Source organism: Microcaecilia unicolor, chromosome 5 (genome assembly GCF_901765095.1).
Source record: "Microcaecilia unicolor chromosome 5, aMicUni1.1, whole genome shotgun sequence".
Classification (NCBI taxonomy): domain Eukaryota; kingdom Metazoa; phylum Chordata; class Amphibia; order Gymnophiona; family Siphonopidae; genus Microcaecilia; species Microcaecilia unicolor.
Window position 1 is genome coordinate 177,042,680 of NC_044035.1, and position 14,810 is coordinate 177,057,489.

The 14,810-nt window shown below is 45.8% G+C and overlaps 1 protein-coding gene across 2 annotated transcripts in view; it reads left to right on the top strand.

Moving 5' to 3' along the window:
* The window catches only part of COG4 (component of oligomeric golgi complex 4), a 144,862-nt gene that overhangs the window by 115,339 nt on the left and 14,713 nt on the right, over positions 1-14,810 (top strand). For both annotated transcript variants that reach the window (XM_030203608.1, XM_030203609.1), the window contains exons 17-18: positions 1,787-1,888; positions 5,899-6,027. In XM_030203608.1, coding sequence (XP_030059468.1) covers positions 1,787-1,888; positions 5,899-6,027 — 231 coding nt within the window. The remainder of the gene's footprint in view (positions 1-1,786; positions 1,889-5,898; positions 6,028-14,810) is intronic.

A 14,810-nucleotide genomic window follows, 5' to 3' on the forward strand; every position in this document is an offset into this window, starting at 1 on the left:
AGGAAGCCAGCAATAGCAGGAACAGGGTTGACTCTACCACTGTTCAGACTTGGTGCCCACCTAGGGTGGCAGGATTTAGGGGTTGTTGGCACAGCAGGACGAGACCTGCTCCCTCTCCTCTTCCATCTTTGCCTTGACCACCCTTTAGTACTATAAAGCGGTATTTACAATGTGAAGCTGCTGCTCATAGGCATGCACTCAAGCTCTGCTGGGTCTCGTCCCTTCTGATGCTCTGCCAGAGGGAGTGAGACCCAGCAGAGCTTGAGTGCATGCCTGCGCTCAGCAGCTTCATGGTGCGCATAACACTTTACATTACTTAGGGAAGCCCAGGCAGAGGTAGAGGGCTGCAGCAACAGAGGAGGACCAGAGAGCATGTCATGCCAGAGGAGGTGAGACCCAACAGACTTTGAGTATGTGCCTGTGCTTAGGTCCTGCAGCATGCACGTTGCTTTACAGTGCTTCAGAGCAGCTTTGGGAAGAAACAAGGTGGTGGCAGTATAGGAGGGAGCAGAGGATCAGGGACAATGTGGAAGGGGTGGAGGAGAAAGAGGGAGATGCTCGACACAGGTAAGGCTAAGGATGGGAAGGGGAACTTGGGACAGCTGGGGAGGCTAAAGACAGGAAGAGGAGATGCTGGACACATTGGGGAAGGCTAAGGAAAGGGAGAGGCTAAGAACAGGAAGGGGAGATAACTAGACGCGGGGTCTGTCCAACCATTAGACAAGTCTAGGTAGTTGCCTAGGGCAGCAGTTTCTTGGTGCAGCAAAGAGTAGCTGCAATCAAACCAAAATAGGCTTTCATAGCTACACAGAATCAGAGAACCATCAGCACTTACTGTAACCTACAATGTTATAGAACATTTGTGTAATGATCATAATTGTTAATTATCAAAATCTTGGGGGGCTACAAGCTAGAGGCCTGAAAGTTTAATTAAGGTGGGTATATAAGGCTCAGGGTTTGCCTAGGACACCCACCACCCTTGTACTGGCTCTGGCTAGACTACAGGCTAGGAGTCATCCCTGTGAGGGAGGAGATGCAAAACTGAAGGCTCACCTAAGGCATCACATACCTTGGTCCAGCCCTGAGCAGTAGCAAGTTGGGCCCAGGAGCAAGACAGATGATAAGTAGTAGTAGTAAGACGGAGGAGGCAGCAGATCAGGCCAAAGGAGGGTTTTCTTGTGTTAGTCACAAAATGTTAAAGAAAATAAATGCAAACAATGCTCCTTCCCTTAGACCAAACTTCTAGAAAAGAAATGCAATAAAATCGGGCCCCTGTACTTAGGGAACTGTTTTAGTTAAATGGAGCATTCTATTCTGGCTGTAATTTCATTTTCATTCTGTAAGTATATTTTTGTCTAGTAATATGAGAGTGCCCATAATTACACAAAAGTATGCATACTGGGATCATTAGCCTCATTGTCAGAAATATTATATGTAAAATGTCTTCTATGTATGAACTACAGTAAACACTCCCAATCCTCAAATAATTTCAGACCTGCCATGGAGGAGCATCAGGATATCTGTGATGAACATGCATGAGGTAAAATTTGAGTGGCATGAAGGTAGTGTATCTAAATATATCTCATGCATATTCTTCTTGGATATTCTAAAAGCCTAACTACAGTAGCTGGTGCTTTCCCAGGACAGGTTGGAGAACCACTGCCTTTAAGGAAATGTTAAATGATATTAAGCTTCCTTGCATTCTGTCCTGCCAAGTAGTAGTTAAGTTTCATGGTTCCAGAAATAAGGACATCACCCCTCTTATTTTTTCCATTCTCTCTTTCAGGCTGGCTTGTCACCTGTTATCTATGATAACCTCACTAGTCTCATGACCAGTTTGGTTGCTATAGAGCTGGAAAAAGTGGTTTTGAAGTCTACCTTTAGCAGGGTAAGCCAGCAGTGTTTCTCTTGCTTTTCTGCCAGGAATATTTTCTTGTTAACACAAGTAATGATGCAGAGCAGTGTCTTAATGGCAATTCCAGCTTTTATCAGTCAGAGCTATTGAGTTTTGTTTGTAATAGCAAGCGCTACCTTTATAATATCCTCTAGTTTGGTAAATTTGGAAGTAGTATAGTAGCTTATTTCCTTATATAAAATGTATAACTAAGGGGTTTGTCTAAAGCATGTGTATACATTATATAGTTGCAGGGGTGGCTCAAGGCAATCTGCTGCCTGAGACAGGGATGAGATGCTGCCCTCATTTGACCACGGTCTGGCATCTCCTCCCTTCCCTCCACAACCCTCTTCGCCATGTTTATCTTCTTTTTGTCTTTTTCAAAAGGCAGCAGCGACAGCAATTCCCATAGGCTGCCAAGCCACCTGTACTAGCCTCTTCACTGTACTGCATCCTGCTTCTGAGGGATCAGGAAGTTACATCAAAAGGCAGGATGCCATAGGGAGAAGAGGTCGGTGCCGGCAGCAGAGCAACCTATGGGAGTCGCTGCCACTGCTGCCTTTTGGAAAAGAAAAAAAGAAGGTAAATGCAGAAAAGAGGTTTGAGGAGGGAAGGAGGGAGATGCCGCTCCCTGGAGAGTGCCACCTGAAGTCCCTGCCTCAGTTGGCCTAATGATAGGGCCGCCACTGTATAGCTGGTTTGAAATTAACTTAATTTGCAGTATTATAGCTGAGCTTAAAAAGGTTCGGCTAATTTTACAGAGGATAGATCCACTGACCATTATTTAGCCAGATAGCCTTAGGTATCTCCACCTTACCCGCACCTAGGAAGGGGCAGCATGGATTGAGCTTTCCTTGTTGGGATGTGATGGGATACTTCTAAGCAGGGTTTTTATTCTGACAGTATACACCAGTACTTCATACAAGCATCTTTTCTGCCACTCTCTCTGTGGATCAAGAACAACCCAAATAGTAGCTCATCGGTGCTTAATAGGATGCCATCTTCTACCACAATGTAAGGCTAATCTCATGGTATACACTGTGTGAATCTCACTGCTCATACCACAGGAGTGGTTTTGCACTGCTGCAGAAGATGCCTTATTAAGTGAGAATAGTAAGGAGAATGAGGATCAGGAGAAGGGTAGTGTTTCAAGCCATGCTTTCTTCCAGTGGTGTTATTTAAAAATGTTTATTTCATTAGAGGGAAATCAAGGCAAATGTGGGAGCTGACTGCGCCAGTGTTAATGTGCCAGATGGGGAGAATAAGGGAAAGAGTATGTAAAAAGAGGGGATAAGGAGAGAAGTTGCCTGGAGGGAGCAAAGAAGGGAGGAGAGAATGTCTGTAGGTAGAAAGGGCTGGTGGGAAGAGTGTGTCTGGAGAGAAACAAGACCCTATAAGGTTGAGAGTGCTGGTAAGGGGAAAGAGTAGAGAAAGGGAGGACCTTGATTGGGAAGGGAGGGGAGGACTAGGAAAGAGGAGTTATAACTGACAATGCAGGAGGGAGGCAGGAAGATGGAGAGGAAACCGGGAAGATGGACAAGAGATCTATGAAGGAGAATAAGAAAAGAGACAGAGGACTAGGGATAGTGGGGAGCATCAGGAAATGAGAGATCCCTTTGGATCTCGAATCCCCTCTACAACCCAGGGCTCTCGGAGTATAGCAGGAAGCTGAGTTTCACCCAGAGACGTGAGCAGGGCTGTGCTGTTGATCTTGGAGGCAATCGATTCTGTGTCACTGTGCCCAGTGAGTTGGGTACTCTGGCTATGGAGGAAGGCACCAAAGAAACCCAGAAACTCGAGGGCCTTGGTCACAAAGAAGTATAGATTGGAAATAATTTAAAGTCTCAAGTACCTATTTTTGAGTTGACGAACTTCTTACAGACTCTGGACAAGCCTCCAGTGGTAACAACTATGGTCAGCTATAGAGAATTTACATAAGGTTTGCTCCTAATTTATTGCTATTTCAATGTTTTCTGTGAACAAGCTGCAAAATTTAGAACATAAAGTGGGTTTACACGCTACTAGTGTTTGTTACCTTACAAAATAATCAATATCTCTCTATATAAAAGGCAACCCCAACATTCTAACGAAGCCTCACCGGAAACTTGAAGGGGCGAGATATCCGGTTTGCCACAGACTGTGTGCCCTGCCCTCGCGCCACAATGTGATGACGTCGAGGGCGGGCGAATGACGCGTCTCGCATGACATGCAAACGGTCCCCCCGTCCATCTAATCTCGCGGTCGCCGTTGCTCACTCCTTCAATCGCCTCTCTCCATCTGCCCCTCACAGCGCCTCTCACCTCCGAGTGAAGGCGCTGCAGCAGGCAACAGATGATCGTTTCCCTTCGCCCCTCCCTCCTTCCCTCCCTGTGTCCCGCCCTCACAGAATTTACTCAGACGACGGCGGGACAGGGAGGGAAGGAGGGTCCAGGCCCGAAGGGAAACGATCATCTGTTGCCTCTGCTGCAGCGCCTTCACATGGAGGTGAAAGGCGCTGTGAGGGGCCGACCCCACCCCCCCAAGCAACACTGACCCCCCCCCAAGCCCCCACCGTCGCAGCACATCCCACCCCGCCCCCTCCGAGTCCAACCGACAACATTCACAGCTCCTCCCACCACAAACAACAGGTGAGCCTATTTAGTTCCCTGTAAGCAAGGAAGCCAATTTGGTTGATCTCTATTTCCACTGTCCCGCGCAGCCGTCATTGCTATACACTCAAAATAAAGCAACCAAACATATGAGCTGCTACATCCAGGTTGTCGTTCTTTATTATTGCTTCATCTGTAACAACTATGAAGATGTTTCATTTGCGCCCCCCCCCCCCCCCCCCCCCCCCACAAACATTCACACACACACTCTCTAACACACAAAACAAAAAACCTACTGGTAGCCACCAAAACCACAACCGGAAGGATCCCTCACTTTCAACCCATCACCACAGGAACGCAGACCCCCCCCCCCCTTCAAAACTCCCTCACCACCACTCCCTCACAGTTCACCATCCCCCACCCCTCTCCCCCTAACATTCTCACACACACCATCACACCCTCCCAACTAGCCTACCACGCCCACCCCTCCCTTTCCCACCCCTCAAACAACATTCTGACAACAAAAACACAATATCTATCACACACTTCACTAATGACAACAAGCCACAACACAACCTGAAGGCGGTGGGTCACCACAACCAGGCGGCGGCCGACCACAAGGCCCTGGAGAACACCTGGAAACTTATGCACAAACTGGTGAGTTGCAGCGCAGTGGGAGAGGGGAGGACGGCCTGCAAATCGGACGACAAGAAAGGGGGCCATGGAACTCGGAGGGGAGAGAGGGTGGCGTAGGACTCAGAGGGGACAGAGGAACACAGCGAAGGGGGGGGGGGAACAATCTTGCTAGCGCCCGTTTCATTTCATACAGAAACGGGCCTTTTTACTAGTGTTTTATATGAAGCTTAGCAACTGAGATTTTTTCTAGAAGGCAAAGGTGTAGTCTTTTAAGAATACTGTCTCGACTTAGTGCACATGTTATTTATGGACATTTATATTTAACAAGAGGATTCTGCTCCTGTTTCCTTTTAACGTCTACAATATACCATCTTCCAATGGTTTTGCTTGATTTTTGCCCCTCTTAGTTGTGGACTGTAGACTTGCCGGTGGCGGTCAGCTGTATTCCCAGATATTCAGTGCTAGGCCATGTCCGGGCACCGGCATCAAATATCCAGTTTTAGATTGGCCACTAAAGCTTATGTGGTTAAGTGCAATATTCAGCTCTTGATCACATGACTGCTATTTATGTGGCCCAGTTATCTTATGCAGTCAGCTCCACCCCTGAAACGTCCATAAGTTAGCCAGTTTTGGAGCAGCCACAAACAAGCAATTTAAGCACGCAGGAGTCACTCCTTCCCACTTTAATCATTTTGAATATCACCCAGTTAGTTTGTATTGCTATAATCCAGTGACCATAGTAGTAAGAATTTCTAACTTGTATGCCTTGCTGTTTTTCAGCTTGGTGGCTTGCAGTTTGATAAGGAGCTGAGGTCTCTGGTTGCCTACCTCACCACTGTGACTACTTGGACCATTCGTGACAAGTTTGCTCGCCTCTCACAGATGGCAACTATCCTCAACCTGGAAAGGGTATGGTGCTCTGTTTCCGCTTTTCTAGTGACTACACTTTCAAATTCAATGCATTAGCTAACCTGCTGTCTTGGTTTAAGGAATACAGTATGGTGGTAGTGAGTTCAGAATAGATATCTGGTAGTCTGTCTGGGTCACAAGTGAATCAGGCGCACAGATCACAGTTGTTTTGTTGTTGTTGTTGTTTTTTTTTTTATATGTAGGGAAGTATTATCCAGCACTACCATGAATGTGGTCATGTGGCTCTCCACCACTAGTGATTCAACACTATTCCTGGAAGTGATTTGCTGGAGTAAAACATTTTGAAGAAAAGTGTTGTGCACAATCCATGCAAAGTTTTGTTATTACTGGATAATTTTGTGCAGAAATGGTATTTGCAGTGCAGTAGAACTATGCTGTACCCTCACTAGGTCAGGTTCAAATTGGTCCTCAAGAATCCCACTTCCAAGTTCACAAAATGTGAGCAGGCTTTCTGGTTTTGCATGTAGAAAAGGTCGGGCACCAGTTAGAGAGGTGGTTGCTGCCATTGTGGCTTAAGGTAGCCCCCTGCTGCTAGGGAAAGAGACTTCTGCTACTGCCTAGAGAATTCCCTGGCTGCCACTCTAGAGAGAAGCTGCCATTGTGGAACAGTATAGTCCCCTGTCATTAAAAGGAAAAATTGGGCTGCTTTCACCAATGAGCTTAGGTGGAGTTAGGCTGAAAGAAAGGAGAGAAATATAGAGAGGAAAGAGGGGAAACAAAGCAAAACAAAAGTAGATTATAAATGAAAACATTTTTCCCCTGAGTCATCATGGTGGAAAGCTGATAGTTGCTCATGATTCTGAATTATATATCTTTGAAAAATTCAACCAAACATGGAAGTTTGGGCATTCTGACAAAGAGGATGCAGTAAAGGCAAAAAGAGCCTAGGTACCTTTAAGAGGAGACAGAGTAGATAGCAGTGGACAGGGCTAATTAAGAATCTAAGCATGTTCCAAATAGAAACAAAAAACATACTTTAAAATATCTACATACAAATGCTAGAAGTTGTGAAAAAATAAGATGGAAGACAGAATATATAGATCTGAATGAAGAGGTAGATATAATTGGCATCTCAGAGACAGTGGAAGGAAGATGAATACTAGAACACTGATACAGCATTCAAATAGTATCACAGTGATAAGGTGAATCAAATTGATGGAACTGTGGTGCTGTATATTAAACAGAGCATTGTGTGAAGCAGGATAAAAGTTCTGCAGGAAACAAAATGCACTATGCAATCTTTATGAATAGAAATTCCATAAGAACATTAAAAGTGGCCATACTGGGTTTTCAGAATATCCCCCATTGAATTCAAAGGGGATATTCTGAAAACTGCAACTGGCTGGGTGTGCCCTGAGGACTGGGTTGAAAATCCCTGGTATATTGTGTGATTTATTTAGTATTTTCTTCTTAGAAAGTAATGAAATGTAATTAAAACTCTGTAAGAGGACTCTTCCCTTGTTATCCTAATTAGAATAATGGATTATAAATGAAGAGCTGTGCTAGGAGTGGGTGAGATTCAAGACTAAATTAGACCCCGCTGTGCCTTCTAGAGGCTATCTGTTAATGTTGTAGGCTGTGGCAGAAAGTTCAAGTTTTAAAGCTTTAAAACTATAGGCATCACCTTATGCCTGGAACAGACTTCCCGAGCCCATACACCATGCGCCCTCCCTGCCCATTTTCAAGTCCTTACTCAAAGCCCATCTCTTCTCCCTTGCTTTTGGCGCCTAACCACCTTCCCCATTCATGATACCTATACTGACTACGTAGCTTGTTACCTTTAGATTGTAAGCTCTCTTGAGCAGGGACTGTCCTTCCCCATGTTTAAACTTGTACAGCGCTGCGTAACCCTGGCAGCGCTATAGTAATGCTAAGTAGTAGTAGTAGTAGTTATACTATGGAAACTAAGCTGTGCTGCAAAACTAAGGGGCCCTGTTTACTAAGGTGCGCTAGCGTTTATAGCGCGTGCACAAACTTAGCACACGCTGTGTACCTACACAGCACGTGCTAATGGTTAGTGCGCACTAAAAATGCTAATGCGCCTGTAGCGTGGCTTAGTAAACAGAGCCCTAAAGTTAAAACTCTATACTGAGGTTTCCTGTAACCATCTGACTGTTGTGCTGTACACTGGGATGTTATGGTAAACTCTAGAGTAGTCCCTTAACTGCTAGCCTATGAAATGGTATTAAAGACTTTAAATGCTAAACAAACAAAGAAAACCCTAAATTCCTTAAATTGCCTTTGCTATATAAGTAGAGTAACTTAAAAATAAAGACACTGAGCTAACCTTTTTAACTCAGCCTTTCCCAAGTTTAAAAGCAATTTCCCAGCAAATAACTTACCAATGAAGATTTGCCCTGCTCTGGAAGTCCTCACTTCTGGATGTGCAAAAGGGAAGAGAATAGCAGTGGAGATATACTACTGTTCACCTGGCCAGAATGAACAGACAGATGATAAAATGCTAACAAAAATTAGGGAAACTTAACAAATTTGACAACACAAAAATAGATGATTTCAACTACCCCAATTTTGACCAATCAGGACATGCTAAGAAGGTAAAGTATCTAAAAGAAATAAATGACTGCTTCACGGAACATTGGTTCAGGAACCAAAAAGACTGGGAGCTATTTTAGACCTAGTTTTAAGACGAATACATGATTTGCTATAAGAGGTGATAGCGTTGGGGCCACTTGACAATAGTAATTACAGTGGGGGAAATAAGTATTTGATCCCTTGCTGATTTTGTAAGTTTGCCCACTGACAAAGACATGAGCAGCCCATAATTGAAGGGTAGGTTATTGGTAACAGTGAGAGATAGCACATCACAAATTAAATCCGGAAAATCACATTGTGGAAAGTATATGAATTTATTTGCATTCTGCAGAGGGAAATAAGTATTTGATCCCTCTGGCGAACAAGACCTAATACTTGGTGGCAAAACCCTTGTTGGCAAGCACAGCGGTCAGACGTCTTCTGTAGTTGATGATGAGGTTTGCACACATGTCAGGAGGAATTTTGGTCCACTCCTCTTTGCAGATCATCTCTAAATCATTAAGAGTTCTGGGCTGTCGCTTGGCAACTCGCAGCTTCAGCTCCCTCCATAAGTTTTCAATGGGATTAAGGTCTGGTGACTGGCTAGGCCACTCCATGACCCTAATGTGCTTCTTCCTGAGCCACTCCTTTGTTGCCTTGGCTGTATGTTTTGGGTCATTGTCGTGCTGGAAGACCCAGCCACGACCCATTTTTAAGGCCCTGGCGGAGGGAAGGAGGTTGTCACTCAGAATTGTACGGTACATGGCCCCATCCATTCTCCCATTGATGCGGTGAAGTAGTCCTGTGCCCTTAGCAGAGAAACACCCCCAAAACATAACATTTCCACCTCCATGCTTGACAGTGGGGACGGTGTTCTTTGGGTCATAGGCAGCATTTCTCTTCCTCCAAACACGGCGAGTTGAGTTCATGCCAAAGAGCTCAATTTTTGTCTCATCTGACCACAGCACCTTCTCCCAATCACTCTCGGCATCATCCAGGTGTTCACTGGCAAACTTCAGACGGGCCGTCACATGTGCCTTCCGGAGCAGGGGGACCTTGCGGGCACTGCAGGATTGCAATCCGTTATGTCGTAATGTGTTACCAATGGTTTTCGTGGTGACAGTGGTCCCAGCTGCCTTGAGATCATTGACAAGTTCCCCCCTTGTAGTTGTAGGCTGATTTCTAACCTTCCTCATGATCAAGGATACCCCACGAGGTGAGATTTTGCGTGGAGCCCCAGATCTTTGTCGATTGACAGTCATTTTGTACTTCTTCCATTTTCTTACTATGGCACCAACAGTTGTCTCCTTCTCGCCCAGCGTCTTACTGATGGTTTTGTAGCCCATTCCAGCCTTGTGCAGGTGTATGATCTTGTCCCTGACATCCTTAGACAGCTCCTTGCTCTTGGCCATTTTGTAGAGGTTAGAGTCTGACTGATTCACTGAGTCTGTGGACAGGTGTCTTTCATACAGGTGACCATTGCCGACAGCTGTCTGTCATGCAGGTAACGAGTTGATTTGGAGCATCTACCTGGTCTGTAGGGGCCAGATCTCTTACTGGTTGGTGGGGGATCAAATACTTATTTCCCTCTGCAGAATGCAAATAAATTCATATACTTTCCACAATGTGATTTTCCGGATTTAATTTGTGATGTGCTATCTCTCACTGTTACCAATAACCTACCCTTCAATTATGGGCTGCTCATGTCTTTGTCAGTGGGCAAACTTACAAAATCAGCAAGGGATCAAATACTTATTTCCCCCACTGTATAACGTAACCAAATTTGACTTAAAAACTGGAGTGAAGACACTAAAGAAGTCTACTGCACTAGCATTTAACTTTCAAAACGGAGACTATAACAAAATGAGGCAAAAACTAAAAACAGCCAGCTGTAAACTCTTAACATTTTCATCAGGCCCGGATGTTTTGTATAACAGGCCTCAAAATTTTTTATTAAATCAAGGCTGTTTTCTGTTCTGTGTCTGTGGGCAAAGAAAGTTTAGTAAATTAGTCCCTTAAGGTGTCTCTACAAACTACTAGCAGAAAATCCCAGACCTGTCAGACCTTTTCAGTGTGTCTCTCCCATTCCTTCCTCGCTGCAAACCCTAACGCCAGCTCCGAGGTGGAGTAGGGTTTGCAGCGAGAGCAGAACCCTTGTTTGGTGTGCTGCCCACTGATCATGAGGGAGAAATGCAGACGACCCGTGTTTGCATGCATTTCCATGCAATTAGCATTCAGAGTTAGCGAGCATGTTATTACATGCGCTTGCTGGCTGTTACCGGGCGGGAGCAAATGTGGGCGCTAGTACAGCACTGTTGGCCTCTAGCACCCACATTTGCTTCTGATCATCAGCCTGCCAGTCTCTCTCTCTCATATACTACCCTCTAGCCTTCAACTAGTCTCTCTCATTTTCCCTCCCCCATAGCCTTTACCCTGTCTTTCTCTTTCTCACTCTCATATTTTTCACTTCCAGCCATCTAATGTTCTCGGAGGACAAGCAGGATGAGTTTTTCACATTGATGGGTGAAGTCATCAGTAGAGCCCCGAGGCAGAGATGCTCCTCTAGAAGCCTTTAGAAGCGAGCTACTATGCATGCATGCATGTGTTCTGTGCGCCATTGCGACCAGTTAATCTTTTGTCTTCCATGGAGCAGAGAGGTCATATTGCTCTTATCTCCCCCTAAGTATGTGTCACGACTATCTTTACAGACATTATATATTTCCTGTCTTGCTTTGTACAGTTCTTGTGTTGCTTTGTACAGTTCTGCTCTGTCCTGTAAGTCGCAGAGCTAGTCCCTTCTCTCCCATTACTGTCCTAGTTAGTTTTTTGGCACTTTAAAGTTTCCTTTTTTTTTTCCCGTGACTCACTAGGTCCCCTTAGGCCCCAAGCACCAGCCAAGCTAAAATTTTGTAAACATTAAGTTGTTTGATTTTCACTTTGGCTATTTTTCCAGCCATGCCTCATAAAATTCCCAGTGGTTTTAAAAAGTGCTCCAAGATCATATCCCTCACAAACACTCATAATTGTTGCTTTTAGTGTCTGGGGTCCAGTCATAATCTTTCTTTTTGTAAACTCTGCAGATGTTAGAGAAGCATTAGGGGTTATAAGAAACAGTGCAAACATTTTTGGCAAGTCCAATCCATCAACATCGGCATCAACTGCATCGATGGTTCTGGAGCTGCATTGGACACTGGGGACACATTGACATTGAGGAAGTCTCCCCTGCCTTGACTTCGAGTGTCTCTAGCATCCACCAGAGTTATCCACCCTTGAGGACAAGGAAGGATTCAACATTGTGCTTGTCAATGCTGAGAGACCCTGATGAACAAACTACACCAACTGAGCTCTCCAGATTGTCCCTTGAGGAATGGATCCAGGTGATGCTCCAGAAGGAGATGGAGCGCCTGCTGGCTCGCTGTGATGCACAGGCTTTGAGGGTGTCAACAACAGGCCTGCGGTGCTCCAGCCTATCTTAGAGGCCCATGCAATTCCTGTTGCACGTTTATTGAGGCCCAGCAGGATGTCAGTCAATACCCATCAAAATGGTATTGGGGTCCAGTCCCTCTGGGAAGGAAGCTTCTTTGGGGCACCAGAGATCATCTGTCCCTTAGCACCCCCACCCAGGACCTGACCAGACTGTCAGTAAAGCGAAGCAGAAACAGACACAGGAGTGCTGTACTTTCAAGAGTCTGAGTTGGACCACTACTGGGTGTGTGATGAAGAGCCAGAGGTCTTCTTGGAGGAGGGGGTCCCTTGGTCTCCTCTCAGACCCCTCCCCTCCACATGAAAGGAGATCATCTCCCCCTGAGGCACTCTCCTTCACCAATTTTGTAAAGGAGATAACCACATTGAGCCTGCAAATAGGTGGGAAAATGTGGGATACAAATGCAATAAATAATAATAATAATAATAAGTTCATCCTATTTTAATTTAGAAACTGAGGATAAGCCCAGTGCCAAGTTATTGGACATCCTTGAGATGAACTCCCTTCCAAAGGATGCTTTGACAGTGCCTGTGCACAGGATCCTTCAGTCTGCATGGAAGTAGTGGGAGATCCCCTTCTCTGTAAAGCCTATTCATAAGAAGGCTAACTCTATGTACAAAGTCCAGAATCTCCCCTATTCAAGAAACTTCAGCTTCCTTATCATTCCATGGTAGTCAAATTCACCCTCAAAAGGGCCATGAGTTCCAAAGCCCACTCCTTAGTGCAGTGGCGTACCAAGGGGGGGGCAGTCCGCCCCGGGTGCACGCCGCTGGGGGGTGCCGCGGCGTTTGCCTGCGCCTCAGAGTTCGCTAAACTTCGTTCGTTCGCTGCAGCTCCCTCTGCCCCGGAACAGGTTACTTCCTGTTCCGGGGCAGAGGGAGCTGCAGCGAACGAACAAAGTTTAGCGAACTCGGAGGAGCCCCCCCCCCCAGCGGCGTGCACCCGGGGGGGTGTCATTTCGCCGAAGGGGGGAGGGAGGTGTCCTATAGCGGGGGGGGGGGGGGGCGCATTGGCGCTCTGCCCCGGGTGCCATCCAGGCCAGGAACGCCACTGCCTTAGTGTCTCCGGGTAGGGAGGATCAGACATTGGAATCTTTTGGGAGGGAACTGTTTTAGAATGATATGCTCGCTTCCTACATACATTCTTATCAGCTCTTCATGAGCATGCACTTGCTGAACTTAGTGAGCAGTGTGGCGGAGTTCGCAGATACTCTCCCTGCAGATTTCGACAGTTAGTTGCCAAGTAGCAGGAGTTTATAAAGCATCTTGTTCAGGTAACCTTATGGTGTCCAGGACCTCCGCTATGGGTATTGGGATGTGCAGAAAAAGCAGATGGATATCCCTTGCCACAGAGACAGTCTTTTTTATGACAATGTGGGTCACTGACCTAATCAAGAAATGCTCTGAGATCATCAAGTTACTGTCCTGGCTCAGCCTCTTCTTTAAGGAGGTATTCAGGCAGGCTCTACTACTCTAAAAGGCATAGGCCACCTCCACCCTCCCATTCTCCCCAAGTTAACCAGAACCCTAGCTCTCATCCTGGATAGCAGAAGCCTCAGAAGTCCCAACTGGCTCAAGGAACAAGCTTTTGATTGACCCAGGAGAGCACAGCTGCAATAGAAGTAGCAATTCCAGACAACCTACTGGTAGGAGGGAGACTGAATTTTTTCCAAGAAAGTTGGGCCCTTGTAAACTCAAACCAATGAGTTCTCAAAATCATCCAAACAGGCTACACTTTACATTTGGAAACTACTTCACCAGATTGTCCCCCAAGAATGTCAAAATTAAGGTCTCAGCATCAGTAGCTGCTTGAGCAGAAACTCTTTTCCCTTTTGCAGGCTGAAGTGGTCAAACCCATTTGAACTGGGAAAAAAGGCAAATGGTTTTATTCCAAGTATTTCCTCATCACAAAGAAAACAGGGGGCTACTGTCTCATCCTAAACCTAAGGGCCTTAACAAATTCTTGACAAAAATTCAAGATGGTTTCCCTGGACAGCCTACTCCTGTGATTCAGGAACAAAACTGGCTGTGCTCTGGACTGAAATATCTGAGATTCTTAGTAGAGAAACACCACTTCCAGTACTGTGTCCTGCCGTTTGGCTTACCTCAGCTCCCACGGTCTTTACGAAATGTCTAGCAGTAGTTGTGGCATCGCTACACAGACTGGGAGTACATGTGTTTCCCAACCTGGATAATTGGCTAGTCAAGAGCACATTCAAGGAAGGGGTGCAAGAATCCATGTACAGAACTATTCGAGTGCTGGAGCTACTAGGGTCCATCATCAATTATTCCAAGTCCCATCTCAAGCACCTTCAAAGATTGGAATTTATAGGAGCCCTGCTAGATATAGTTCAGGCCAGTGCTTTTCTCCCAGACCAGCACATAGAAACCCTGATTTCTGTATCATTGCAGGTCACTTGAGAGCCAACAGGTTTTGACTCTGCAGATATTGAGATTGCTAGGTCACATGACCTCAGCAGTGCATGGCATGCCTCCGCATGAGGATGGTCCAATGGACTGTAGCTTCCCAGTGGTCCCAGGCCATGGGGAACCTAGCGGACATCTCTTCTGGAGTATCTATCTTAGTGGATCATTTGATGCAATTTGGACTAGGGCTACCATTATAAATTCCCTTGCATCACAAACCTTTGATGATGGATGTATCCAACCTAGGTTGGGGTGCTCATTTAGATGGGCTCCACACCCAGAGTCAGGGGTCTGCCCAGAAGAGACAATGCCAGTTCAAC